Genomic DNA, 27,827 nt, shown 5'->3' with positions numbered 1-27,827 from the left:
GATGTGCTTCAGGGAGCAAAGCACAGCAGACTACCTCAGGGAATGAACCACCCCTTGGAAGCAGGGGACTGGATGCAAATCATACATTTCCATCTCCAGTTTCTGCAGATCTGCTGCATGTTAGACTCAGAGACCTGGAACACTGTAGTCTGCTGCAGAGTATAGTGGCACAGTCTTTATTTTTTGTTATTTTAAGGTGGATTATGTATCACTTTCAAACTCTTGTATCTGAATCTATGTTGTTTCTTGTCTTCAGGGAGCAAAAAATGCTTATTTTCTACAAAGCAGGCACATAAATGCATGTGGCAATATCCTGTTGGGGCAGGTGAGGAAGAAGTGATGATGGGAGGGTTGTGAGCAGAAGGGTGCAGACAGGGAGGAGGAAGCCTTTCAAACCATCCCTCAGTGACAGCCAGGTGGGAAGATGGCCTTATACTGTTATATATTCCTGTTATATATATATTCCTGTTGTTGATCCTGTTGAAGTGACACTGCCAATAGGTTTTTCATGTGGGAATGTCCAGACTGTGGACATCCCAACCTTGTCTTGATCAGGTTTTGATCAGGATCATGTAAAGGCTCTTTTCACAATAATTTTAAACAAAAGTAGCAGGTATTCACACTTTAAAGTTTTGTTGTTGTTTCTGCCTGCAAACTGCAAAAAGTTTCTCATATTTAATTTATGCTTATTTCATTTTTTGAAAGCAAACAAAAGATGCATTCATAATTGATGAGTTAGAGTATCGAACCTTCAAGTGACACTTTTGCATGGTTTTCCAGGGGCATGTTGCTCCCAAATGGGGTATGTAGGTGCTGAGATTATTGTAAATGGAGGGGTGCACAAAATGGAAAAGATACTGTGGATTTTGCTCGTTCCTGGAAACATGGGATTTGTCAGCCAGTTGGATTATACCTGCTTATCCCATCCTCTGGCCATTCCCTATGGCTCCTGTGTGAGAAACACTTAAAGGTATCTCAGCCTCTTCAGATCACAGCTGGATCTGCTGGGTTAAGTGGCTAATTGAAGGTGAGTGCTTCAGTGTGCATTAGTCAAACCCTGCAGTTAAAATGGCAGATAATTTCCTTGTAGCTGCATACAAAGGCAAATGTCTCTGTTTCTCTTGTTCATTGCCATCCCCACAGCCAGCTATGAGGTGCTGCTGATTTAATTGCATAATCTAGCAGGGCTCAGTGGCAGGGCTCTAACTTAACCATAGCTAAGGTATTCATCCACAGACATTTATTCAATGCACGCATTCCACATTTGTGTTGAGCCACATGGGGATATCGAAGATACTGCAGACCTGGAAGTCTGCTGGAATCTCAGACTGTGTAATTCACTGTGGCCATCAAGACGCTACCTGAGGAAATGTGTAATATAGTGAATATTGCTCAGTTTTGGTGCTATGAGTTGAACTTTCAGGCTTCTGCAGCCCGTATCACAGTCTGTGAAAGTAGCTGTGCCCACTCCTCCAGGAGCAAGGGCCCTGGTGAGCCATGCCCTTGGAAAAGTTGGGTTTGTTTATTTGTTTGCTGTTTCAATTTTTAAATCTTGTGTTAACACCTGCTCCCAAAGTCTCAAAGCACCACACAGAGGCAAGAAATTCCTGTGCCTTTTGGAACTATTATCCTGTCTTCCTTATGTAGGGAAAAGAAGGCTTCAAGAGGCAATATAACACAGTAGTTGCACGGAAGTCCCTGGTGGGCTCAGAAGTTGGCTGTAACCTTTGGGACTCCCCAGGTCTCTGCAGTGATCTTAACATTTCTCAGTTGTTATAGTTGCAGCTTTTGCCTTTAAAAAGTAGTACCGTGCCAATTAAAGGCAAAAATAAAGTAGTCCACTGGGACCTTATCTGTGTATATTCAACTCCATGTCTCTGCTGACTAACTCACACTGCTCTTTAAATCCTAACAGCTGAGGAATGGTCAGAGCTGTGTTTTGCTCTCCTCCAGAGCCTTGACCTGAGCACTAGCAGTGTCTGGAAGTTGCACCAGAAAGGCAGCACAGACAGGGTGAAATGTGCTCCTTGAGCCTTGACCCTTTCTGCTTCGTTACTGTGAAAAGCTCACAACCAAATATTCATTCATTTGTATTCAACCTGGCTGTTCTGCCTTCAGACCTCCTTTCTTGTCTGCAGCTGACAGGATGTCACAAGGAAGTGACATGGCAGTGACACTCCATATGCCATGGTCCACTTTTATTTGAACTTGATTTTTATCTAGTAATGAATCAAGCCACAGGAGTCCAGTCTGGGAAAAAAAAAGTGTCCCAAGGAAGCAAGCTGAAGCTAGAAAGTTTTTCAGTCCATTTGGAAATAAGAATGCATTACAATGTGCTTTTTCCTGCATAGCAGACCCCGGTATTTTCTCAAGGTAGACTGGGTACAAAAGGGGTTTTGCATTATTTATTAGTGTGCCTCTGTCAGACATAATGAGGGCTATAAAGTATGTAAGAGTTTATAATTGGCTATCTGCAAGAAGTAATCCTAAGGGGGCTGTGTAAGGATCAAATAAATTATGCTTCATTATAGTAGTTATGCCAAGGATATTAGAAAACTGTTTTTGGTTGGAGGAAGAAAAATAAGGAGAAGCAGGAAAAGAAAACCGTTCATTACTTCCCAGACCCACTTCTGTCAAAAATTGTACAGTCTGAGGGAAGATTTCAGTATTTCTTTTTAAAATTCCTGATGTGTTCAAGATGCTAAATAAGCACTTGCCAAGATACTAGTACAAATAATGCATAAATGGAGTTTATCTAAATTGTCTTATTAATAAACTTCACTGAACTCTCCCATGCAGTTAAGTGGGAATCCCAATTCCCCATTATCCGCCATTGGCACATCAGCTTTCAGAAATGAAACTTTTATCTCTTCCTCTCAGGAGTACAAGAATGCTTGTCCCTCCCCCTCCCCTTCTTGGAATCTAATTATTGTTCTGATAATTCAAAACAAGGATTCTGTGGCAGTAAAAGAGACAGGAGCAAAAAAAAGGAAGATGAACAGCTGGTCCTGGAAGCTGTGATGGTATAATTTTAAAATGAATATTTACGTTGTAGAAAAGCTAGGACTAAAGGGATCTCCATGTTTCTGACTTAGTTATAGGGCTCTTCTAATGCTTCTGGATGCAAGTTTTGTTACAATGGAGGTGCCCCTGGAGTACTTAAGTTAGACAAGGAAAAGTCTTGTCAGATCCAGGAGGGAGGGAATATCCTTTCCCTTAAAGCAGTTGCTGGGTATTATTCTAATTTTAAATGGGAAGTCAAAAGAGGACAGAGCTTCTCTCATGATAAAATATACTTGCTTTTCAACAATTTCCAGCAGTGAAAATTACTTGTGCTTTTGCATATTAAGTGTACTACTTTCAAAAGTCTAAAAATATATCCTATAAACCTTATGAGGCCGTGGTTGCCCCAGTTCCTGACCAAGCCATAAAGGCAGCTCATGTTTTGGAATGCTTTAGCAGACCAGTGTTCTGTATGGACAGCACTGTGTGAAAACTGCGGAAAGCAGGAGGCAGCTGCTGCGACCTGGAGCAGCAGAGGGATTGCAGCCTCTGTAAAGTAGCTTGGCTCAGTCTGCTCACCAAAAGCTGCACTCCAGCTTCAGTCAGGGACTGTTTGCTGAATACATAACTCTGTCAAACAGCTTTGGCTTGGCATCACTTGCAGGTGGTTTTATTTGCATCATAGAAATCGTCGGATGCTCATTTGATATCTGAGATATAAATTCTGGGGACTCAAGCAGGAACCAGCAGCACAAGTGGCCAGTGAGGAGCTGGATGGGTCACATGAGTCAGATGGTTCTGAAAGAAGAATGCAAGCAATAGTTAGTGTATGAGGTGAGTTGAAAATAAGGGTCTTTTCCTCCTTGAAGACTTTATAGATGGTCCGAGTACTATCATTAGTGTCTCCTGCAGCCATCTAACATTCACCTCATGGCTTGTTCATTTTCTGCTTCAATTTTTTTCTTAAAATCTCTCTCAACCCTTGTAGGAGGTCCTGCCAATGCTAATATTGCTCCTTTGCATTCCCTACTCCAAGGTCCAAATAAAAATTCATGTCTTGTGTTTAGGAATTGCATGCTTCATTCACTAAGTATTAATCCATTAAGCCAATGATCTTGTAAATTGGAGCAGAACTACTGAGTGCTGGGGATGGTATCAAAGCACTGATAGGTTTTTACTGTTACAGCAAAGAGTTTCTAGAAGAGTCTTCCACTTCTCATAAACCATTATTTCTAAAAAGTTTTTAGGAGAAAGGGACAAAGATGAGCTCCAAAGGTTACACAGTTCATTTTAGGATTTTGCTAGTTGGTATTATCATGACCTTCAGTGCCTTGATTTCATTTAACTCTCTTTTGGATTCTCTCCATTGAAAGCAACAGTTTTGATTCATTTTTCAATGGCTGTCATAGTATTCTGGCATGGCTTTTTGTTTTTTGAAGGGAAAATTCCAACAGACTGTGGAAGCCAGGAGCCACAGAAATCCTCTGGAAGGAGGAGGAGGCTTTAAGGAATGGCATGTCCTAGTGGGAAAAAAAAAGGAATTAATTTGTCCTGCTTAATTTGTTATATAGAAAGATGGTGCAAAGAGGTAAGAAAATTAAGTGGTTTCTCAGAGCCCCAGTAGGGGTTTAGCAGAGCCCATGGTTTAAGGGGTGAACTGAAATGGCCACAGGAAGATTCTGGTTGGACAATGTGAAAAGCTTCTGTAGCAGACACAGAGCCACAGAGCCACATCTTAAAAGGTGGTGGGATCTCCATTGTGAGTGGCCTCTTAAGAAAAGATTCAACAAACAGTTCTTTTGGAAGGTAGGGCTTATCCTGACTTTGAGGCTGAAGGGTGATTTAAATAACTTCTTCATGTACCTTCCGGACCTAGTTTTTTAACTAAACTTTACTGAGCTCATTTCAAAATTATTTCAAAGGTGAGCTTATGAGAAGGGAGAAGCACACCTTTCTGCTCAGTTCTTCCCTCTCACACAATGGTTTTCATTAACAGAAAGAGTCAAGCATGTTTGAGATGTTGGTAAGGTTGTCCATATGGATTCTCTCTGAAGAGGATAAGTGACAGTGCCAAATTTTTCTGAGCTGCAGATGTGCAATATATTTGTAACAAACTACAGCTCCTATCCAAAATTATATTTATCACATTTTGTGGCAAACTGAAAAATGGGATCTATTTGAGGAAAATTGACTTGATAGAGTACTTCTTCCCTCTGCAAATTTGGTCAGTTATTGAGTTTGAATGCCTTTGGATAGGAAGGACAGAAAAATCTGTATTTTTATTTGTTTTTAAAAATAAAAAAATCTTTTTTTCCTTGGGTATGTCTCACGAAGCAAGCTTTCCACCATGCTAAAATCATGCAGAACAAAAGAGACAGTCTAACAGTATGAAGCAGTATTTTGAGTGTCACACAGTTCTAATTGGAGCTGTGTTGAATTTTACCATCCCTCTTACTGAAAACAAAGTAGCTGAGAATGGGGTAATAGTTGGTTTTAGTTTAATTGAGGAAGCGATATGAACAATCGATTTCACATGGAGTCTATTATTGCTTAGATTTAACTCCATTTCTTTTGATTTCCCACTGTAATTCAGCACAAAGGCAAACAGCACTGAATGCACCTTTGTCCATGCATAGATTAATTCATGTGCTTAGCTGCTTGCTCTGCAAGTAGCCTTGTGAATGTGAAGAGTATTTCAAAAGCTGCTAAAAAATGCTGCAGCTAAAGCAGCAAACAGTAAACGAAACTGACCTCTTCTCCACCAGCTCCCATGTATTTTACAGCACTTTGCTGTCTGAGCATTGTGCATTAGCAGTGGATACACTGTACCGATAGAGATGCAGTTGATGGCTGCAGGCCTGTGTATCAGCTGTGCCGCTGCTGTGAACATTTTTGCAGGGCAGAAGTCTTAAACCTGTGAAGCACCAGTGAGAAAAGCATAAAGTGAAAAGTGATTCTCAGCTGTGCCTGATGACTGCCACTGACTTTCACAGCATTATTTATCTTACTGTATTTCCTATCTAGAGAAGTGATTTCCAAACTTGTTTGATTTGAGGGGTCTTAGAGACTCTTTAGTAAAAATGAGGAGCCATTCAGTCTTTATCGAAGATATAGATTTCCTAGTAGCATGTGTGAACTTCCTTGGAAAGTGCTCTGTGGCTGGCCAGAGGATCTGCAGAGTGTATACTGAAAGTATGACTCTAAAGACTTGAGTATAGCTGAAGTTTTACTGAGATGTGCAGTGGATGATCTATTAATCCATGGATAGCTCAAGGGAAATAAAACCAACTGAAAAAAAATTAAAAAGGCAAAAGCCTGGTATGCAATACTCCCCACTGGATACAGGCTTTGCATCCATTCCAGTTTCCCTGTGATTTTGGGGATATGCCACCAAAGTGAAGGAATTGGCTGGATATCTTTTGTAGCTTTATTTATCATCTATAAACAATTGCTTTTTTTAATAGATTAGTGAACTTATAGACATGGAAAAGCAATTATTTGGTTTAATCCACAACTGAATATTTTCAAAACTAGCGAAATCACTGGAGTAGTGCTCAAGAGTCAGGGTGCTGCAGACTTCATCCTTAGTCTGAACAGATTGTGTTGAAAAGATATGGGGATGTATGTCCATTTAGCCATTTTTCTGCTTAGGCATTTTCATTTCAGGATATATTTCCTTTATTCTCTCCTTAAAGTCTTTCATGAGATCAGTTCATGTACTGAGAAATCCTTCAGCCATGGAGCTTCTGAAAAGTTCTGTCTAGTTTTGACCAGTCTCTATTTGCTATTGAAATACATATTAATAAAAAGGAATATGCCTTATCTACTATTACTATATGGAGTTATGCATTTTGGGAAGTTAGTTATTAAACTACCTTTTATTAATTACAGTAAGCACCCTTGTGTTTCTAATAGAATGATTTCTATTTAAATACATTATGCCATATGCCATATGCTGCTCTAGACTCTTTGAACTGTCAAGCATTTGATTCTGAGTCACAAAATGACAGGGTGAGCACACAGATGGGTTGTCACATAAAGAAGTCTGATGGCATGTGATAACGCTCAGGCTTTTTTTTTTTTTTTTTTTTTTTTTTTTTTTTTTTTTCCTTCCATAAAGCTTATAATGTACAGGCATTGATCATGGCTTGCCAAACAAAAATGAGCTGACAGTTAAACTCCAGAGTGTTCTCTGGAGCTCTTCAAGCGTTTCAGTTCCACTCTGCAGACTCTCTCTGCCTTTTACTGGACCATGCCACATCCTCTTAAGAACAATTGGTGTCAATCATTTTATTGTGTGACAAAGTCTGGGAGAAATGACACAGAGGCTTGCCAAAGCTAGTTCTGAGTGGCAGCAGTTGAGGCAAACCAAGATCATTTTGAAGCAGCAACTTTTTTTCCATACAGATTTTCTTTTGAAGTCAAGCATACAGGTTTACACTCAGGAGAAACACAGTTTTTACTTCAATCTTTTCTTTCTTCCTTAAAATTTCGGTAATTTCCCATAAAGGAAGAGAATTGATGACAGGAATTGAGATATTTGCATCTTAAGGGCAGAATGAGGGCAGAAGGATAGAAGATAAGGGATAAAGAAAAGTGTAAGTAACTTTGGGCTGAGTTCATACACTTTGAAAAGGTGTTTACAATACAGCTATTTTCCCTTGAGGTAAGTTTCTAAGCTCACATTAAGATCAATAGATATCTATGGTGGAACTCATTAGGCTAAATCTAGATGCCTTGACTGTTAGAGATACTCTAGGGTCTGCAAAGTCTTTGTGTGGGCTGGCAGATATGACAGAGGACTTAGGGGAACCTGGCACTGCTCTGGAGAGGCAGCTAAAGGAGCAAGATACTGAACAGCAATTAAACTGGCAGAAAGTAACATATTTGGATGGCTAAATCTCACTCTAGGTTTGTACTGCCAGTGGAGCACAATTCAAGTCATTGACCTACAAGTGCCTAGTGCCATTTGAGATCCCATTGGTTATTCCACTTTCAGCTGCTAATCTAGATGCATTGGCTTTCCCTGCTGCCTCTGTGTCATATCTGCCAGTCCTGTGAGAATGTCTTTGCTGTCTTAAGAGTTATGTGAGCTTGGATGTGTCCTAGTCACAGATCTATGCATTCATTAGGATGAGAAAAAATGTCTTCTAAACTCCCCGGATTGTACTGACAAAGATCTCAACTCAATTGCCACTGCAGAGGCATCTGCACAGGTTTGATATGCCCTGTGCCACCTGAAGCACCTAGAAAGGAAGCATCTCTGGGTGGGAAAATTTCCCTCTCTGAAGCACCTCTGTAGTAATGAGCACATCACCTTTGATCAAACGAAAAACAAAGCAAAGTGATGTTTAATCTGTCAGAAAACTCCCATCTGCACCCTCCATTGCCCCATACTCTGTCACAGTGAAAGCGAGGGCTGTGACTCTCGCGTAACACAAAATTTTGCTGGCTGGATATTGTCACATATTTGTAATACCTTTGGTAGCTTTTCTCTGCTACTGGCTCCACTTTCCAAGATCTCTTGTAGGCAGGTGGCATTTCTTCACTGTGCCTGTTTGCTGAGGCTGGGAGCCAAGCAGGTGCCAGGCAGTGCATGCTCATGGTGTGGAGTGACCCAGAGTAACACAAAAATTCTCATTAAAGGTATGGGGCTTGATGGTCAGGTAAAGGAGGGCTAAGTCAAGTCAAATGATACAAATTAAAGCCTGGAGCCCAGAACCAGAAGAGAAAAGGTGGTGGGGTTTTGCCCTTGGCTGAAAACCCTATTTCCATCATTTTCAAGATTAAGCAGTGTTATTGGAGGCAAGATCTGCAAGCTGAAGATTGTAGCATTTTATTCCCTCTGTTTTGTGTTCTTATGCTTCATTTTGCTTTGCATGTGAGACTCCCTCTAATGTCCTGCCATAGCAAGACTGTGGCAGAAACACCTTGGTCTTGGGTGAAACCCTGAACTAACTTGCTGTCTCCCATGTAATGACCCATGCAGGAGGAATGGGAGGAAATTTGCTGCAGCATAGAATTATTTCTCTGTGTGTGCCCCCACTGTCTGGACACTGGGATGAGGGAGTCCCTTGCTGAATTCATTCACATTTGTGAATTCACAATTCTTACTCAAATGAAGCACATTAAGCTCAGGTCCAATAAAGGACCAGCCAAATGTCCCATGTTCAGTGGCTACTAACTAAAGATAGAACTTTTGCCCAAAGTGTTGATCTTTTGTTCAGTCCTAATCAAACCCCATGACTGGGTTTCCTGAGGGCCAGATACTAACAGCAATGGAAGGGATTAATGTGATAACATTTCTCTAGCAGAAGAACAACAGAGAGACCAAAGAACAAAGCAGTGGTGCTGACAGCAGGTAGATGTGTAACCCTAAAGGAGAGGTGTCCTGGTGAAGTTCTGGGAGTTGTCAGTATAAAGACAGGTCCCTCACTGACTGAATTGAGGCTGGACTCCCATGGGCATGGAAGCCAGGCTGCCTGCAGCCGGCATGACCCTGCTCCCCTCCATCTTCTCTTGGGTCCTGCTGTTCTCCCCAGGCTCTGGAGTTTGTCTTAATCTGTTCTGACCCTCTTCTATCACTCCATTGCTGCTTGGTATCAGCTCCTGGAGGGTTCTTTGAACAAGGACTTCAGAAGCTGTGTCTACTGAAGTATTTCGCATTTCAGTTTTTAACCAATTATTTTTTAACCACATTGTTGGCTAAGGTATGTCTGAAGGCAGCAGACAACTTCAGGTGCCAGCTCCATTTTACTTTCACACTCTGTAGTCACTTTTGTAGGAGGTAAATGCTTTAAAATCACTACAGTGAGGTGAGTTTTTAAATCACAAGAAACAGAGAGTCAAAGTCCGTGCTGCATCTAAAAAGTAGTTTCGTTTTGCTTATCAAGATACAGTACCTTCAAGTGACAGATGGGAATGTGAAAACTTTCTATCATCCTTGAACATTCAGGCTGGCTAATAGAGAAAAATGTGAAAGGAAAAATCATCATTAAAATGGTCTTGAAAGCAATGACTTCCAAATTATTGTCTGTCAGCTTCTCCATATGGCCTGAATATCTGTCAGATGAACAGTATGCATTAGAAACTCCTTACAAAACAAACAAACAACAAAAATTGGCAAGTTTTCTTTTTGGTCAGGTTGAAAATAAAGGGGGAAAAAGTAGATAATGGGGAAAAGAAAGGAGGAAGATAATTTGGAGTAGCTATTTGTCACTAAAAAGTGATTGTACAAAAAGAAACCTTAAAAAAGTTCTGTTTTATTTTCTTTCTGCAGTACATATATCATTTCTGGCCTATTCTTTTTTTTTTTTTTTTTCTTTTTTTTTTTTTTTTTTTTAATAAGTAAAAATACAAATTGGGCTTTTATAATGACAAGCCTCAATGAAGGGCTCCTTCCTTCTTTAGAGGCTTCCCAGGGTCCCTGTTACAGCAGTGCAGACTCCTCTAACTGCTGGCCAAGGAGGCCTTTATGGTGCCCAGCAGTCCCTTTCACTGCATTCATAGGGTATAACTGTCTGGAGCTGAGCATATACAAAAAATGAATGCATGTAAAAAGCTCTTAACAAGCCTATAATCAAGGAAAGCCACCATGGGTTTAGTTACCATTTTAAAATGCATTTTGTAGCAGCAAGACTCTGAGGCTGAGTCCAAAGCTAAGTGCTTCATTCATTGCCATCACCACCTCTCTTTATTCATCAAACCAGTGGCTTTCATCATCAGACTTAGCTGAAACATGTACTTAGATTCACTCTGGGCAAGGGAGAAGGAGGGAGACTGTGGAAGGTTTGGCTTTATTTAACAGGCTTTTGGGGGATGCAATCATGAAATGGACTGACAAAATAACCAAGAATGAGCCATTTAGCAATCAGGGAATGCTGTGCCCTCAACAAGTGAGAGGAAGAGCTCTAAAACAGGACTTTCAGCTGTGAGTGGTCAGAACAGTTGCAGTTAATTTATGATGTGATGTCTGCATTGGTTGTTTAAGGCACATGAGGTCCTTGAGTGGAGGCTCCCTTTGAAGCCACAGCAACAATCTGGGGACAGCCCACCACAGGGATTTGCAAGTTTTCTTTGTTGAGCACTGGCTTTTGCTGATAGGTCCTGTTTTTTATGAATGCAGTCATTTTTCCCACAGCAAAATCTGGTTAACATCTCTTGGTTTGTTAATCCTTCTGTATTTATTGTTCAAGACTTGCTCATATCTAGGCTATTCTTGGAGATATTAATAGTGGTTAATATTTTACCTCTTGGAGTAAGCTGTTTGCTGCATGCCACAAATCATTTCTTTATCACTTCAAAGATGAGACCTAGATCTGTGCCAAGCCACTAATGTAATTACTGTCCCTTCCCTGCCGCATCCACCATATGCAGAACCTGTTATATATAATTATTTTCAATCACAAGCACCACTCCAGACAGACAAAATCATCTTTCAAGTGCTAAGTGTGACTAACACACCATCATGCATTATACTCACAGCAGGAGTGACAGGGAAGGCAGTCTGGGAGGGACAAGGATTACTCTGGGTGGTTTAATATAAAGGCATCCACTGTCTGACCTCCTGGTTCACAGATTTTCAATCTCTAGGTCTGGGCAGCTCCTCACTTGGCCACATAGGCTGGTTTTAGATCACTTTTTGAAGGGATCTTCATTCTGCATGAACCATGCAAAGAGCCTACGGGCTGTCTGGGACCCTCTTAAATACTGAAGGCAAGGTTTTAATTCCAGCTTTGAATTGCCAGGGCTGATTATGCTCAGTCAGCCCTGCATGTCTCTCCCCATGCCTTGCTAGCACATTGAGCCAGATGCAGCATTTGCAACAGCAGTGTTTGACGAACCAGAGCAAGGAGCCTGTTTCATTCCCAAATAGGGAACCTCTCCAGCAAAGCTGGTCTGTGACAGTGCCAACACCTCCACTGGTACATGGTATGTCATCTGAAACAGCTGCCAAGTGCCACCAGCACCTCCACTTGCTGACTCGCCCCATCCCACTGACTGGGTTCCTCACACTTCGAGGCTGCAGCCCCTGTTGTGAAGGGGCTATTTAAGGATCTGCAGATTACCTTCCCTTTTCAATTTCTTTTCACAACTGTAGTGGATAATGGAAGATGACAGAGGATCGTAATTACAGCACATTGTTGGTTTTGGTTTTCTTCCTTTTTAAAAATATGTCATAGGCATCCTAAGCATTTTAAGCAGCTGAAAGATGGGTGTGGTGTCCTGCGTAGTATAGCTGGCTAAATGCAATAACTGTAGAGCAGACCAGAATATGACTCTTGAGCTAAACTAGTAACTGCTCTTTACTGAAGCTGCAAAATTAGCTTAATGATTTCCACTGGGTTTGCAGCCCTTGGATTCAACTTAGATCTTTCACTGGAGGTTGCAGCTGTTCAGCAGGATCTACATCCTCCGTGATTAAATAAATTGGCTGTCAGCATGTATGAATTATTGGTGGTAATAGTATGCAGCCTTTTTGCTTTTTCGGGATGTGGTCCACACAGTTGCTTGCAAACAGGGATGGATTGATTAGAAGGGAAGAAGGGACTCGAGAGGCTTTTGTTGAAGTCCTATTAAAACCACAGGCTTTGAGGCACATTCCACACTTTCAGTGCGTAAAATAAGGGAGCTGAAATGCCAGTTCTCAGCTTCAATGCCCTTGCAGACCAAGGCAGCTTCAGCCCTGTTAAGTCATGTAGAATCCTGCTGAAAGTAGTGGGACATGACACACACATGCTCATACATATAAATATACCTCAGGGCATACAGCAGAGGTTGTGAAACTTTTTCCTTCTGACTAGCAGGCTCTAAATCTTTGTGGAAATCTTATGCTGAAGGCAAATCCCTGAGCCTTGCCTGCTAGAAGTTCTGGAGGACACAAGGGTTTTGTCAAGAAACAAATCCACAGCAGGTGCATATGCACCACAAAAGAGAACTGTCTGAAGTTCAGTCAAAACCAGCTGAAAACCAGTGATATCAAAGGACATGTCAAGGAAACAGCTGTAAATCTTGTGGCCAGTGGGTACCTGTGAGAAAACAAATATTTATATAGGCCTTTTTTGCCCAATAGGAACACAAACCCGTGGTCGTGGCCCACTGTTGATCTCTGAAAGGTGTTGTGTTCACTCAAAGGAGTGTGTGAGCTTGCCCATGGCTTTATACCTTGTTCTTTTCACATAATCATGCTACTATTTATGCTTTGGGGTCATGTGGCAGCACCAGCAACAGGCAGCAGTTTCCCATTTGATCTCATCATCCCGGTCAGTGCAGGCTGCGAGAGGAAAAGAAGCTGCAGTGCCCGGTGACTGGTACTCCATAAGTGAAACTTAGTGCTGATAAAGCCCTACCCAGCTGGAGAGCCAGCTGTCACTGGGATGAGGAGGCTTTCTGACATAGTTTTCCCTTATTTGGTTTATCTCTTAATAGGAAGCATAGCTAATGGTGAGGCACAGTGGTGGATGCTGTGGGCTGGTTGTTAGATAGTGTTGGAATGGCTTTAAGGGCAAGCATCCATGTGTGAGCTCCTTTGCAGCAATTCAACATTGCAGTATATTGCATTGCTAAGGAATTTTTTGACTGAACCCCAGAATATATTTTGTCTGAAACTGGGCTTTCAACTTACAGACGTGGGTGAACAGAAATGGGAAAAGAGGTGTGACAGGGGCCTGAAGGAGTCTGAATAGGGAAAGAGATAAATTTCCAAGGTTTGTAATCACTGATCCACTGTGGCATCAGAGGCAGAAAGAGTGAACAGATACTCATGCTTGGAAAAGGATGAGCTGTATTTGGAGAGTGGCAGTGGAAAGTGCTGTGAGCAGTACTCGTGGGAAAAAACCCAAACAACAACCTGTTGCTGCAACAAAACCTAAAGAGAGCTGAAAACAAACAGTCTGTGAATGCAATGGGCACTAGACACTCTTGCCACCTGAGGAGAGTAATTGGCAAGGGCTGAGTAAAAGCTTCTTCTGGGTTTGGAGGAGCAGTATCATTGTTATGCTAATAGCCCTTTCACTTGCCTGCAGTGCTGCTGTTGTGCTGTCCTGGAAGAAGCGGGTAGAAAGCTTTCCCAGGACCCGTTCGTGAGGAAGGGCTGGCCGCCGCTTAATCTGGTCCAAGGCAGGCGGGTGTAAGCCTGCCTTCCCTCCTACCCCCGGCACACATCTCCCTGCCCCCTGCAACAGAGCCCTTGGAGCGTTTGCGAGGTCCCCGAGAGTCTGTTCAAGCGCACAGGCTGACTGCAAACAGCCCAGCCAGGGTGGTTCACGTTGAGCCAGGGCAGCTCCTGAGCTGTGGCTGCCTGGGCTGGCACTGGGCACATCGCAGGCAGGGGCCAGAGCCACGGCAGGACTGGCTGGGGCTGCCACAGTTAGCTGGTCTGTGAAGCTGGCTCTGGCACCTAGGTGCTCTTCCTCCCTTGTCCAGCCATTCTCATCATCAGTGGTGATGTTCCTCCTTGCCCTGTAGGGTCCTGCCCATTCTTATCACACTACCCATGCTATCAGTGCTTCAAAACACCTTTCTTGCTTTAACAGTTCAAGAGATCAGCAGGGGCTTTTTTGAGAGTCTTATGCGGTCTTTAACAAATGTAGACCCATTTTTGGCCTAAATTCTCTTGTCTGAGAAACATCCTTTCTGAGAATTTAATTAGAATTGATTCTCATTTACATGGATTCTACCAGCTGCCCTTAGGTCTATGGCCCTAGGGGGAAAAAATTAAATGATACTGTGAAAGATATTAGTGAGGACATTAGAAACAACCATACCCAGATGAGGCAAAGTTCTGAAAATACCTAGCATTCACGTCCGTAATTGCTTTTCTCCTATCACAGCTGTTGGGTGAATGCTCCATCTGAGAGAGGGCTGTCTCAGGGATTTCTTTTTCATTATATGGTGTAGATATGGAGACAGGAGCAGGCAATGACTGCTCAACAGGGGAAGGAAGAAGTAGGCTTGAGCAGCAAGAAGAAACTTGAATTTAGCAGAGGAGGATCCCAGGAGCTTAAACAGGGGCAGGTGTGCTTGGGGAAGCACCAGAGAAGCTGCTGAGCTACTTTGCTCAGAGCCAAGATGCCAAGAGCATTAAACATTCTTTTGAAGAAAGATAAGATACCACTCCTGAGCTTCATTGCCTTGTTCAGGGGTGTCTTTGAGCAAATCAAGAACATAACAAGATGATTTCCATATCTTACAGGAACATCAGCAATATGAGAAGCTTAGGTATCTTGAGAACGGAGACAGTAGAAAGGTATGGCAAGCTCCAGGCCCTGTGCAATAATCCCTCTCAGGACTCCTGTTAGACTGCTGTGATGTCCACAGTGACTCTGTCACAACACCCAGGGCTTTTCTGCACTGGGAGCATGGCAGCAGAAGTGCTTTACCAGGGAGCACTGCTCCTTATTGTCAGGAGAGGAGGAGCAAGATTCTGTGAGGTCAGGAGGTATGGCCAAAGGCACCAAGTGGCAGCTGTAGAGCTTGAAAGCTCATGCTCTGCCTAGCAGGTAAAAGACACTCCTGCAAACCTTGGGAGGGCTTGCTTGGCTTTCCAGCCTGTGAAGTGTCAGGTGCTCCTAGCTCATTATCTCTACAGTGATTTGTTTCCAGTCTCATAAATAAGATCTGACACAAAGGAAGCCACATTTAAATGTTGTAACATACATTGAAATGTTCTCTCTAGGCTGTGTAAAATGCTTTGCCAGCTACATCGGCCTTTTGGCAGCTGCTGCAGTGACAGCTGAGAATGCAATATGATAAAAATGCCACTTCTGCAACATAGTCATAGTGCATGAGTGCATTGCTGATTCCATATGGTGTCTTCTGAAGGGACAGGATTTGCCAAAACACATCTGTTTTGGAGAAAGCAAAGCATCTTGTGAATGTTGAACCAAGCATGATAATAGTAAATAACTCAAGACCTCAGTTGTTTCTGCTGAATGAAGAAAACTTTGTGGAGTGTGTACCTGTGGTATGCATTGATCAAGTGGTATGAAACCATTACTGGTTTTGAAAGAGTGAAAAACAAAGCAAAATAGCAACAGATTAACACAACTGTCAGTTTTCCTGATGGAACCTTGATGGACCCTGGTTGATTGTTGCTTTAATTAATCAGAAGCAATCAGCTTGTAAATGCTTTCATTAACATGCTTCTGTTTAACCACAGGTTGTGTATTCCAAACTGCATATTTAGCCATTCTGGAGAGCAGAAGAGGTGTCTAAAAGCTCTCAGATAAAAGCTTCAGAAGCTGAGCATGGCTTCTGGTGCTGAGCCATTGAGACTGGCTCCAGCCCACAGACCAGCTCTAAAACTGCAGCAGAAGGCAGCAGTCCAAATGGTTTTCATCTGTTTTTAGGGAGAAGAAGAGGCTTCTTTTTCTCTGGAATTCCCAAATTACACTTTGACTTTAATTCCCAAGTGGCAACCTGTGTTTAAGATAATGGCAATTCCTTGTATAAACTTTTATTGCCTTTTCTCTCCATAGGTTTGTTGATCGGCTCTGGTTGTGCCCTCTATCCTCTTGGCTGGGACAGTGAAGAAGTCAGACAAACCTGTGGTAACCTTTCCAACCAGTTTGAGCTGGGTGAGTCATCACCAAAAGATCTCAGCCCCTTTAGACTCTTCTATGTGTTGGCCATAAAAGCAAACTAGGGCATAAGCACAGGTTTAGGGAAGGAGCCTACGTGTGTGTGGTAGGCTAATCATATTGCATAATTCTGAAATGGTGCCAAGGCAGGGGATTTCAGATGGGTCTCTTCCTTTTCCAGAGGAACATTATAAAAGAAAACGTATGTAGATATGTATTTATGTATGCATATTTTAAGAAATAAATCTGATTTAATAGTCTTGCAATATGGGAGCTAACATTCTGGAGATCTTGACAGGGTAGACAGAGGCATCACAGCACAGGTCACGGTCACAATCCATGAGTGCAGTTGGTAATCTTTTAATTCTGGGATGTTTATGGCCTTCTAACACAAGCCTAGAGTGTATTTGTATGTTACTCACATACTTGGGAAGCTGGCAAATAACACTTCCACCCTATGTTTGCCTTCTTCCAAACAAGCTACTTGTCATACTGCTGCTGACTGCACTGCACCTGGAATGAGAGCCAGGGATGCAGCCAAACTGAGCTCACACCTGTGCTTTGCTCTGGAGGGGCTCTAGAAAACAAAGAAACAGCAGCAACCTAAGGATTAAGCAGTGTGGATGATCAGGATCTGATGTTTGAATGCGCATCAGAGTCCTTGTTCAGCTGGAAGAATCAATGCAACAGCTGATACCCTTCTCTATAAGTACTCTCTGATCCTGTGTCACTTGAGGAAGAGGGGGATCTGCAATTCTCCTGAAGGAACAGGAGTGACTGAGCACCTTGAGCCCCCACAGACTTTGAGAGCTTCTGCTCCTAAGCATACAGAGCTCCCTATTTCCAGCCCTTGCAAGCTAAACCTTAGTTAATCATAGAAATTCTTTCCACAGGTGTACGTGCAGGACTTGTGCAGGGCCTGACAGTAATCGCAGTGCAAGGAATAGTAGACAAAAATGGTCTCCTAGGTTTGAGGACAAACCTGCTGCATCATCTCTTGATTTTACGCTGGCATTTCTGTCAGATTTCAGGAGTAAGGAGATTTGTTTCCATCTCAGAGGTGTTTCTTGTCAAGATGTGCAAAACAATTGAGGTTGAAAGGTAAAAAAAATACTGCTTTGGGAGAGATCCTCCAGGCCACTCTTACCTACAGAATTCCTGTGGTGTTTTGAGTGCATTTGATCTGATAGGGGACCAGAAATTCTCATAACCAATATCAGCACCCTACTGTGCCACTGATGTCTTATCAGCAACCACCTATGGTATTGCTCATGGGATATGAAATGTGCTCTAGAAGCTTTACCTTGTTATTCTGAACTCTAATATCCTTCTGTGCTATTGATATTAAATTTGCTCTTCAGCGAAGTACAAAAAGTTCCTGCAAATTTTTTATTCACCTAATAATAAAAAAACTTAAACACAGAGGAGAGAGAACAATAACAACAGAAACCTAACTAGCCGAAAAAAATTGTTCCAGAACTTAGATTACCAGTTCCATGGAAAGGTGTGTCAAAGGATGTAGTAGAAAGACCAGGCAAAACTCTGTGTAACTGTTGCAGGGAAGATTCAGGTTCATCTCTGCCCATGGCCAATCCTGTCTGGAAGCCTGAAGTGGTTTCTGGCCAACCCACTGAGCAGCACCCCCTTTGAAAGGCCAGCTAGCACCTCACTGGTGCACGCTGGTTCCCGCTCTCCCATGCCAAGCATGTGAGCAGCTCTGCTTCTGGCGTTCCAGCTCGTGTCCTGTGTTTGTTCCCAGGTGCTGAAGAGTGTTACCTTCCAGGTTATTTCTTTGCAGTCACAGAAGGATGTTGTGGCAGTGTGAGCTCTTTGAAGCACTTGGGCAGGTACAAACTGTTGCCTTTAAACACTGTCATTTCCACAGTCAGAGCAGAGTCTCCAAGACCACCTTCACTGTCTCAATCTTGACTCATGAGTCAGATATTTGCATAAATTGAGTCACTCTGCCTTAAAAGTCAATGAAGAAACCAATGTGAAAAATGTCATCTGGCAGCTTTCCTTCCAGGTATGCATAAGGACCATGAGAAGCCTTGCATTAACTGTGAAGGCTCTCGTGTTTTCTGGAGCTGGAGCACACAGCCCATGTGTGACACATGTCTAGACTTGAAAGCAGTGCTGGTCTCACTGATCTGCTGTAATTGTATGTCAACACATTAATTAACAGATTATAATGAGAGCTGAAATTTGCTGCAGTGATTTCTGCTAGGCAGCCCTGCCACTAAACATCTCCTTTCCATGTACGTTGGCAGTGAACTTAAATGCCTGGCTATGATTTTTTTTACTTAATGTCAATGTCTGTTTGATGGTGTGTTATCAAAGCCATCTGTAAAGAAGAGGTACTGTCCAAGGGCCATTTAATAACCACGCCACTTGTCTTTCATAAGTACCTCGTGGTTGGTGATAACCCCAACCCTCTAGGTCTCTTCTGAATCATTAGAGACTGGCATACTCATTATAGCCTAGAGGCCAAAAATGATGTTTCAAAGACTTAATCTTACTAAGTCTCAAGACAAATTTAAGTAATTATTGCTTTCATTTGAATATTTAATTTGATTAAGCCAAAGTGATATGCTTTCTGTTCCTGAGCCTGTGAAATGAGTTATCTGAAGAACCACAATGCATTCAAAATCCACTCTCAGAAAATCTCAGCTGCTGTGAGCCCTGCACAGGTTAGCTAATGGGAGAAAAGGTGATGATGGGAGTGCTGGTGCTGCACCCCCTGCTGCTATGGGTGCCAGTGAGGATGACACAGATAGGATAATTCAGCTCCTGGTTACTCTCAAAGCAGAGTGTTCACAGGAACACTGATCAGCAGACAGCATTCAGCCTCCTCTTCCAGGATGGCAGAACAAGTGCTGCAGCCTGGCCCACAGGAAACTTGAGTGTGCAGTTGGAAGAGGGTCAAAGCTCAAGAGGCTGGACCACAGAGCCAGCAAAGGTGGGGGTTCAACACTGATGTTTGTCCTGGACTTAAAAAAATGGGGAAAAATGGCTGAGGTTGAAGGTAAAAAGTAAAAGCCAGGAGCTGCCATCTGTATTATAGGAGGATGAAGAAGAACAAGAGGCAGGTACAGATGAGGGACTGCAAGAACTCTCTTGAGAAGCAGCTGAATTTTGCACTGTGATGTGTAATGTCAACCAGAAATATACTAGAAATTTTTTGCTTAATGGAAACATGACAAACCCCTGCCCCCATAATTCTCTCATAGCTAGAGAGAATAAATAAATAGCAATGGTAAGAACCCAGAAAAAAAAGCTTAATCTTTAGTGGGTGTGCTAGATAAGAAATGCTTCTTCATGTCTTCAGGCACTCTGAAAAGGCATTAGACTAATAGGCACTCACTCCAAAGAGTGCTGAGATGGCCCATATTGTGAAGAGGGGTCCTCTCCCTCCACCCCTGCCGAATTCTGTGCACACACATTTCTGTGCAGATTCCAATATAGTATGTAAAAAGGCTGCAGTAAAAATAACTATGCCTTTAAATTAAGTGGATTTAAGTTTTCTTTTCTAGAAAACCTGAGCCGACATTGTGAAATACCCAGCAGTTTGCTACTCTCTTTAAAAATGGATATTTATTTGGTTTTTACAAGGCGAACTATGTCCAAAGGATTTAGTTAAACATTTATGTATTTAATTGCGCTAATTTTCTTCAATCAAATAAAAGTGGTTATATAGCTCCATCTCTGACAAAGAGGAGTTATTCTTCAAATGAAGATACCCTGCCAAGAACAATTCCATTTGTTGATTGAATTACATTCAATAGATGAGCTGACTTGCAAGGGGGGATGGGGAATAACCTCCATAAATAGACACACAGGGACTGCTGCATCTGTAGAGGGGCTTGCTCCCTGCTCTTCTCTAGAAATATGGTTTTGCTGTCATGAAAAGAAGCACAGGGATAGATTAGGCCTCTGATGAATGATGACTTCCAAATCTTCTTGAGAGGTTAAGGCCATGGTAAGTCCGTGCTGTGTTGCTCTGCTTGTAGTTCCCAGCTTCCTAGCAGTCAGTATGACCTGTATGAAGATCTTGGAGCCCTGCTCCCTATTGCAGCACCCCATCTGGATCACAGGTCATACATGGAGCAGAGTTCCTAATGAAACACTAGATTATGAACAGGAGAAATCTCCTACCACTGTTTTTAGGGTGTTAACTCCTAGAAATAGGGCAATATAAATAAATGGGGGCAAGAAAAAAAGAGATGTTTATGTTTTAAACCAGCACAATTGCTTGCTCATTGACTGAGTCAAAGTCCATACTATAATTTGGCAACAGGCTAATAGTGCCTGAGGTGGAGACTGGAGTAGGAAATGAGCAGTGCTCAAAGGGACTGCCTTTCACTGAGGATGGATCAAAATCATCCTCATCTCTTGTCACCATGCAAACTGTTACTGTTGCATTATTGGCAAGGACTTGCCTATGGGCCCATTCAGGGCTGCAGTGATGTGGCACAGCAGGAGACAGACCTGCTGACTGAAGGGTGTGAAAAGTGAGTCAGATCTACAAAATCCCAGGGTCTGCAAAAGGAATTAGCAGGCAATTTCCCAGAAGTAACCGTCATTATGGCATATCATGTAGAACACATTCAATTTTGCTGAGCTAATACCATTTTGTTTTCATTTCTAAATGTAACACACAAGAAAAACAGATGAAAAATGAGTGTTTTATCAGGAAATTCATTGAAATGATGGACTCTGCATTAAGGTGAGACAATGCACTAAAGTGAAGACTGCACTAGACATTTGCAAAAGCTTCCACATTTTGCATATTTAAGATGCATGAAGAAATCTTCTGAACTTGCATGCCTGCTTTAAAGGGATGATCTGAGTGTACATGTGTAAACACGTTTGTATTTGTTTTGAATGCCTAAAATCAATGTGAGGCTTCATTTTAGACCATTGATTTCCCTGGATGTGTATGTGGAAACTGCTCAGTTTTACATCTGATTTCTGTTGTGATTGGTGCAGAGGCAGCCAAGTTCCACAGAAGGTCCCAGAAAGGTCAGGGCATGCTCAATTTAACTCACAAAATTGAGCCTCAATTGGCATCTGGTGAAACAGCACTATGAGACCAATACCTATGAGCCCAAACAGCGAAGAGTTTATCTAGAGTAAGATTCACTTATTGAAACACAGATGATTCATGTCATCACAAGCTACCTGCTGCCACTTCCCAAGCACCAGATGTATGAAGTGATTTTAGGTATTTATTAACCGGAAAGAATGAAGATGCAAAATTTAAGATAAACTCCATTTTTTAATGGAACCTTTTTTTTTTTTTAGCTACTTGGAAATGAAATGTGGCAGTTCTATCTCTACCTTCACTGTCAGAGGCATCCTTGACCTGGGGGCCCAGATGCAGCAGCAACCAAAGCAGATAGCTCCAAACACACACCTTTGCTTGCCATCTGTGGCAGCCCATTTGTCTGTGGACTGCTGTGAAAGGGCTCACCTGGCCAAAGTTGCTGTCTAGAGAGTGACTTAAAAGCCTGGCTCCCATCCTGAACTAAACAAGCAGCTGGATTGGCCTCAAAAACTCACAGAAACTTCTCTCTTGATGAATATTTGTTTCCAAAAATCATTATTATTTAGGTTCTCCTTTGCTGCTTTTAGAGGGCTTGAAATATCTTAAAGAAAACTATTGACTTGATAATTACTTTTGCTGGGGAAATGTTAGAGTAAATGGTCTTTAAAGCACTTTTAAGGCAAACAGTGCGGTTACTAAAACAGCATAAAAACCCCACAGAAAGCAGTGTGGATGTAAAAAAGGTTTTGTCAGCTATTCAATTTGTCTTAGGTGGCATCATTTCAGCATCTGGCTGAGTGTTGACATAGAGTGCCAAAGAATCAAGAAAAGGATTTAGAAGGTAGGACAACCTGTTAGAATCCGATTAAAGGAAAAATATTCAAAGGTGTTTTCCTACGTTTTTCTGTCTGAAAAAGGCATTTTTCTTGTTTGCAGATCCTCTGCAAACAGCATGGATATTTCACACATTCATTTTTTGGCTGGGGTTGAGCACAACCTTTACAACCATACTTGAGCTGCAGCTGCTGAGTTCTTAGATAAATGACTGAGTAAACTACGTGCTAGTAAAGGAAGTATTTCATCAAGAAACATTTCCTCTTTAGTGCTACCCAAACAGCTTCCATTCTTAAATCTTTCCAAGCTTTTGGTGACTGTATCAAAGTCCACATATACTCTGTCTAACATAAGGAGAGACTATTTACAAAAGCATTTAGTGACAGGAGAAGGGGGAATTGCTTCAAACTGACAGAGCAAGTTTAGATATTAGGAAGAAATTCTTTACTTTGAGGATGGTGAGCCGCAGAAACAGGTTGTCCAGAGAAGCCCCATCCCAGTGTTCAAGGCCAGGTTGGATGTTCTGAGCAACCTGGTCCAGTGGAAGGTGTCCCTACCCATGGCAAGGGGGGTGGAACTAGATGATCTTTAAGGTCCTTTCCAACCCTGTCTGTTCTATCATTAAAAGCACATATCTTTGTTGCCAGAATCTACATGGTAATGCAAGAACGTACTGCAGTCAGTAGACATAAGCAGAAGCATCCAGAAAGGGACTGAGACCACCTGGAGCAAATATTTGGTGCTTTTTATTATTTGAAAAGGGCAGCTGAACCGGTCGTTTGGAATCCCTTCCCAGTTAAAAGGGAGGAAAACAGGAGTTGCCAGAGCAGGGTTCACCTGCTGTACTTTACATGTTTAATTAAAAGGGAAATACAACACACTTTTGTAAGTGACTTTTCTTCCTCATCGTCTCTGACGGAAGTCTGGGGTACTAGTCCAGTGTGAATCTGAGCATTGTGGATGTTCAAAGAGAGGTGAAATTGATTTCACTTCTGCAGAAGGTGAGCTTTCTGCTGACTTCTTGCAGGAGGCTGAGAGAGCTCCTCATTAGGAGCACATAAGCTATTTGCTCCTGGGAATTTGAGCATTGTAATTGACACTGGGTATTGGTTTCTCCTTCATTGCTCCATGATAAATGCATACCTACAGCAAATTTGAGGTTTGATTAAACAAAAGTATGTGATCCTCCAAAGAAAGGAGGATTTGATCATATATATGAGTGTCTGCATACAGCAGGACTAAAGAATTTCAAGATGGCATTTTGTCTCCGCTTTTTTCCCTTCAGAACTGTATGAAATTTTATGCATTTAGTTACAGACTAATTCTAAGTAACCAAAATAGCTTGAAAAAATAAACATGCATTAAAAAATCATGTATTTTTTTTTAAAGAAAAACCCATTGAGAAAGTCATATCTCTGCAACAGAGAAAGTAATCAGCTCCACTGAACTCATTATTTTGTATCAGGCTGTTTGTTAGGCTGCAGTTTTACCTTATATAGTGTTCTTTTTTTCACATAACTACTTTAATTCTTTCTGGATGCATTCCAAGTTTCAACTTCTTTTCCTGCTTTTGCAGCTGATTTCACATGGCAGGTTTTCATTGTTGCTGTGTCAAGGAAAAGATCTTCAGCTATTTAATTTATCTTGGCTTTGTTTCAAAATAATTTTGCCTTCTTATTAATTAGCTGATTATCTTTTACATTCATTTATATCTTTCATATTTCCAAATCCCATTATATTCCTTAGCATCACACTCTTTTTTGGTTTTTTTTATTTTCTGACTACTTTTCCGGCACCCTGATTGATTGTATGAATTCACGTTCTCTAAAGTACTGTACTCCCATATGAACCTGTTAATTAGAATTCCTGCAAACTTCTTGGAAGTAGGAATTGTAGGTTTTATTTTTGAAGGTATGTAATTTGTTCTCTACAGTCTGGCTAATTCTGAAACCTTTTCTCCTTCAACTTGGAAAATAGGCTGTACTTAAGGTTAATTAATTAGAGTTTGCCAAATACTCCAGACTGCAAGTCCAGGATAGTCTTAAAATTAACAGCAGAAAAGGTACAAATATTTAAGATACTAAGTCTTGCAATTAACAGGTTTGCATCCAAGACACTTTGATATTCAGGATATTTTTTCATAAGTGGTAATTATTGGTTATTTTAGATGAAACCATATGTTATTTCCAAGACCTTGATAACTATATGTGATAATTATTTATAAGACATCATGAATAGAAATTCTGGTAAAATTATGTTTTGGCAACTGGATCCTGGCACAGCTCCATGGTAGATCAAGTATCTACATATTTTCTGTTGCCAAATTTTACTCGCTCCCAAATTTGTCTTGCTCTTTATTTGCCTATATATTTAAGAGGAGGGGGAGAGCAAGGGGATGCATATCCTGGTCTCCAGGATCACATTAGAAATCAGGAAAAGGCATGGAAGTGCTTTTTAGTATGCCCATTCATCACTGCAAAACTACCTTTCCACATTTACTGATTTCTTTTGGTTTAATAAATATTGTCTTATGTTCCATGGGACTCTTTTCTGTAAATCTTCTTTTGATAGTGCCCTTGCCCACCATAATTTTTGTCCTCTGTCCTCAGGGACCGTGATTTTTCTCAATCCTCTTAAAAAAGAGTGCAGTGTTTCCAGTCTTTCATTCCTTTATTTGCTTGGGAAATGGCCATCCATGCCTATAGCTTCAAGCTCCATGATTCTGTTATTTCAGTATTCATCCTGACACTCTCTTGCTGCCAATACCAGTAAAACAAAGGTGAAAGCAAAGTTCTTAATGGCTGGCTACAGACTTGTCTGAGCCAACTTGTACAGTCCTGCTCCACTGAACAACCAAGAGCTCAAATTATTTATGCTGTCTTAAAAAAAAAAAAAAGAGACAACAAACAAAAAACCCCTCAAGAATTAAAAAAGTGCTGAAGCCACAGCTTTTCTCTCAATACTGACCTGTCAGGTGAAGACTGATTTGTTAAAAGCAACACCAGTTCTGTGCAGAGAAGCACACTGCTGTGATGCATGTCATCTCTGTCAGATACAAGAGTACCTCAGCTGCTGGGAATTTACTTTGGCACAAACTCAGATCTAGCTCATCTTTGGAGCAAGAACATGTACACATTCTTGCTTGCATCTCCACACCCTCAAACTCTTCTACCTATGTGTATATATGTGTATTCCAGTGCATCTTTCAGGGAAACACGAAAGTTTTTGTGCCTTTTTGTGTGTGAAAATTGACATGGTTTCAGCTGCTTTAATTCTATTAAGTATTTAGGTGGTGTTGCTTTTCATTTTAGAGCTTTGACATTAAAAAAAAAAAAAAAAAGGAACTGCAATACTGGATTTCTGATCTTTTATATTACAGGCTCCATGGATTCAAACTGCTCTACTTGATGGCTGAATTTAAGCCCCAGTTCTACAAATGTCTTGAACATTTGCTTACCACTGAAACATGATTAGTCCTGCTGGTGTCAGTGCAGTGATAGCTTCACAACTCTGCTTTTTATAAAGCTTCCTGTTCCTTTTAAAATGAGTCTTTTATATCAGTGTGGAGCAGAAGTCATTTTGCAATATAAACTGCAACTAAATTACCTAATTAATGATTACCAACAATCTTTGTTTAGGATGCAGTAGACTAAAATAGGCCATACATGTGATACAATGAGAACACCAAAGCAGAAACAGTAACTCCAAAATGTTTTCCTCCTTGTGCAGTGTAGGGTTATAAAAGGCCTGTCATTGTTTCATTCTGACACATAGCGATGCAATGTAGGAATTCACTGCGATGAGTACCTTTGAGATGGGGTATCTCTGGTCTTCTGTTTATCCTTAACTATACTTGCAATGAAAAGTATAGCTAAGTCCTATACCCTCAGACACCAGCCCTGCTGCAGGCTCTTCTTCAGCACAACAGCTTGAAATTCTCTTCTGCTCTGATCAAGCTTTTCTTTTCAAGGCCTCCCATTGCTCTTGACTTGGGCTGGAAATAATGGCCAGGTTTATTGCTGTGTTATTATTGCTCTGAGGTGAAGCTCACGGCTCTTTAATCCATTCCCCTGCTCTCCTATTCTTTCATTTGTTCATCTTGACCCTACTCACACTTGTGAACTACATTGCATTTGTTAGATCAAGAGGCTGCCTGCCTGCCATGCCTCAGAGCATTATGTAGGGCAGTGGTCCTTTGGGTAAATGGAGCATGGTATGGAGAAATAAATGTTGTTCTCTTCAGCCAAGAGTGAATGTGTGTGTTGTATCCGTTGAACACATCTCTGACACTGATTTAACAGCTCTTTCTTCTTAATATGTATTACACATACTCTCTCCCACTGTCAAGGTACAAAAGTTGAAATCACACCATGCAAAAGGTCAAATTTACTTCATTCTGTCCTGCTTGGGTTACAGCTTCTGGCAGTGTCACCAGGTGAATCTTTAAACTCTTTTTAAAGAAGTATTTTGATATTTTTCTCTACCTGGAAACATCATAATGAGAAAAATTTACTTTTTCAAACTGCAGCTACAATTCTCTAGTAGTTTTTGGAATATTTCACAATTTAAAAAGACCTATCAAATGAAGTCCATCTCATCACAAGCAATGTTGTAGCACATCCTACCCTGGTATAAATGTGATCATATTCAAGGTGATCCAGTGAGTTTAAACATCTGGTGTAGGCTTAAGTCTTTGAAATTCCCAACAGAAACTAAGGTCGGAGTGTGTACACAGGCAAAGCAGTAGGTGGCCCAGAGACAGGTCTCTCCATGGACTGCTGAGTGATTGGGCAAGTGTCAGCATCAGGGACATTGCCAGGCACTTGACAGCTCTCCAGGGTTTCTGATGGCCTTCTCTGCTGGAAGTCAGACTCTCTGTGTGGTCTTCTGTAAGGAAGGCAAGAATGCTGTTATCTACAGAGCACAACTGGATGACAAAACCAAGTAAATCTCTCTGTCTGCTCCAGCACATTCAGGAGAGTGGCTAGTGAGCTCAAGCCAAGGCCACAAGTCCTCAAGTCCTCTTGGTCACATCAGGATCTTTGTTTCACTGGGCATTTTATTAAAAAAAAAAATTGTGAGGGTTATGAAGAAGAAAAGGAAACAAGTGTTATGCATCCTGCTGTGGTGCCAGCCGGAGATCTTCAAAGTGACCAGGAGTGTAAGTGTTGCCTCCCACTACCGTCTCCTTACAAAGCCTGCCAGACGATATCCTGCAGAGAGTCAGTGGCAATGCTGTCTGCCTTGAGGCATGTGAATGCCTTGGACACGTTAAAATGAACAGACATTTTGTGTTTCTTGTGCCTAAGGCAGGATTAGTTGAGTTGATAATTGCCTGAACCTCAAGCCTGGCTCGCCCATGC

The 27,827-nt window shown here is 41.6% G+C and overlaps 1 protein-coding gene and 1 long non-coding RNA gene across 2 annotated transcripts in view; one reads left to right on the top strand and one right to left on the bottom strand.

The window, feature by feature from the left end:
* The window catches only part of LHFPL6 (LHFPL tetraspan subfamily member 6), a 137,324-nt gene that overhangs the window by 107,068 nt on the left and 2,429 nt on the right, over positions 1-27,827 (top strand). The window contains exon 3 of the mRNA XM_066313210.1: positions 16,482-16,580. Coding sequence (XP_066169307.1) covers positions 16,482-16,580 — 99 coding nt within the window. The remainder of the gene's footprint in view (positions 1-16,481; positions 16,581-27,827) is intronic.
* The window catches only part of LOC136357700 (uncharacterized), a 154,895-nt gene continuing 153,487 nt past the window's right edge, over positions 26,420-27,827 (bottom strand). The window contains exon 3 of the long non-coding RNA XR_010742932.1: positions 26,420-27,351. This is a non-coding gene — a long non-coding RNA (uncharacterized lncRNA). The remainder of the gene's footprint in view (positions 27,352-27,827) is intronic.

Source organism: Sylvia atricapilla, chromosome 2 (genome assembly GCF_009819655.1).
Source record: "Sylvia atricapilla isolate bSylAtr1 chromosome 2, bSylAtr1.pri, whole genome shotgun sequence".
Lineage (NCBI taxonomy): Eukaryota > Metazoa > Chordata > Aves > Passeriformes > Sylviidae > Sylvia > Sylvia atricapilla.
The sequence above is the reverse complement of the archived record's forward strand: the minus strand, read 5'-3'. Positions and strand labels throughout refer to the sequence as shown.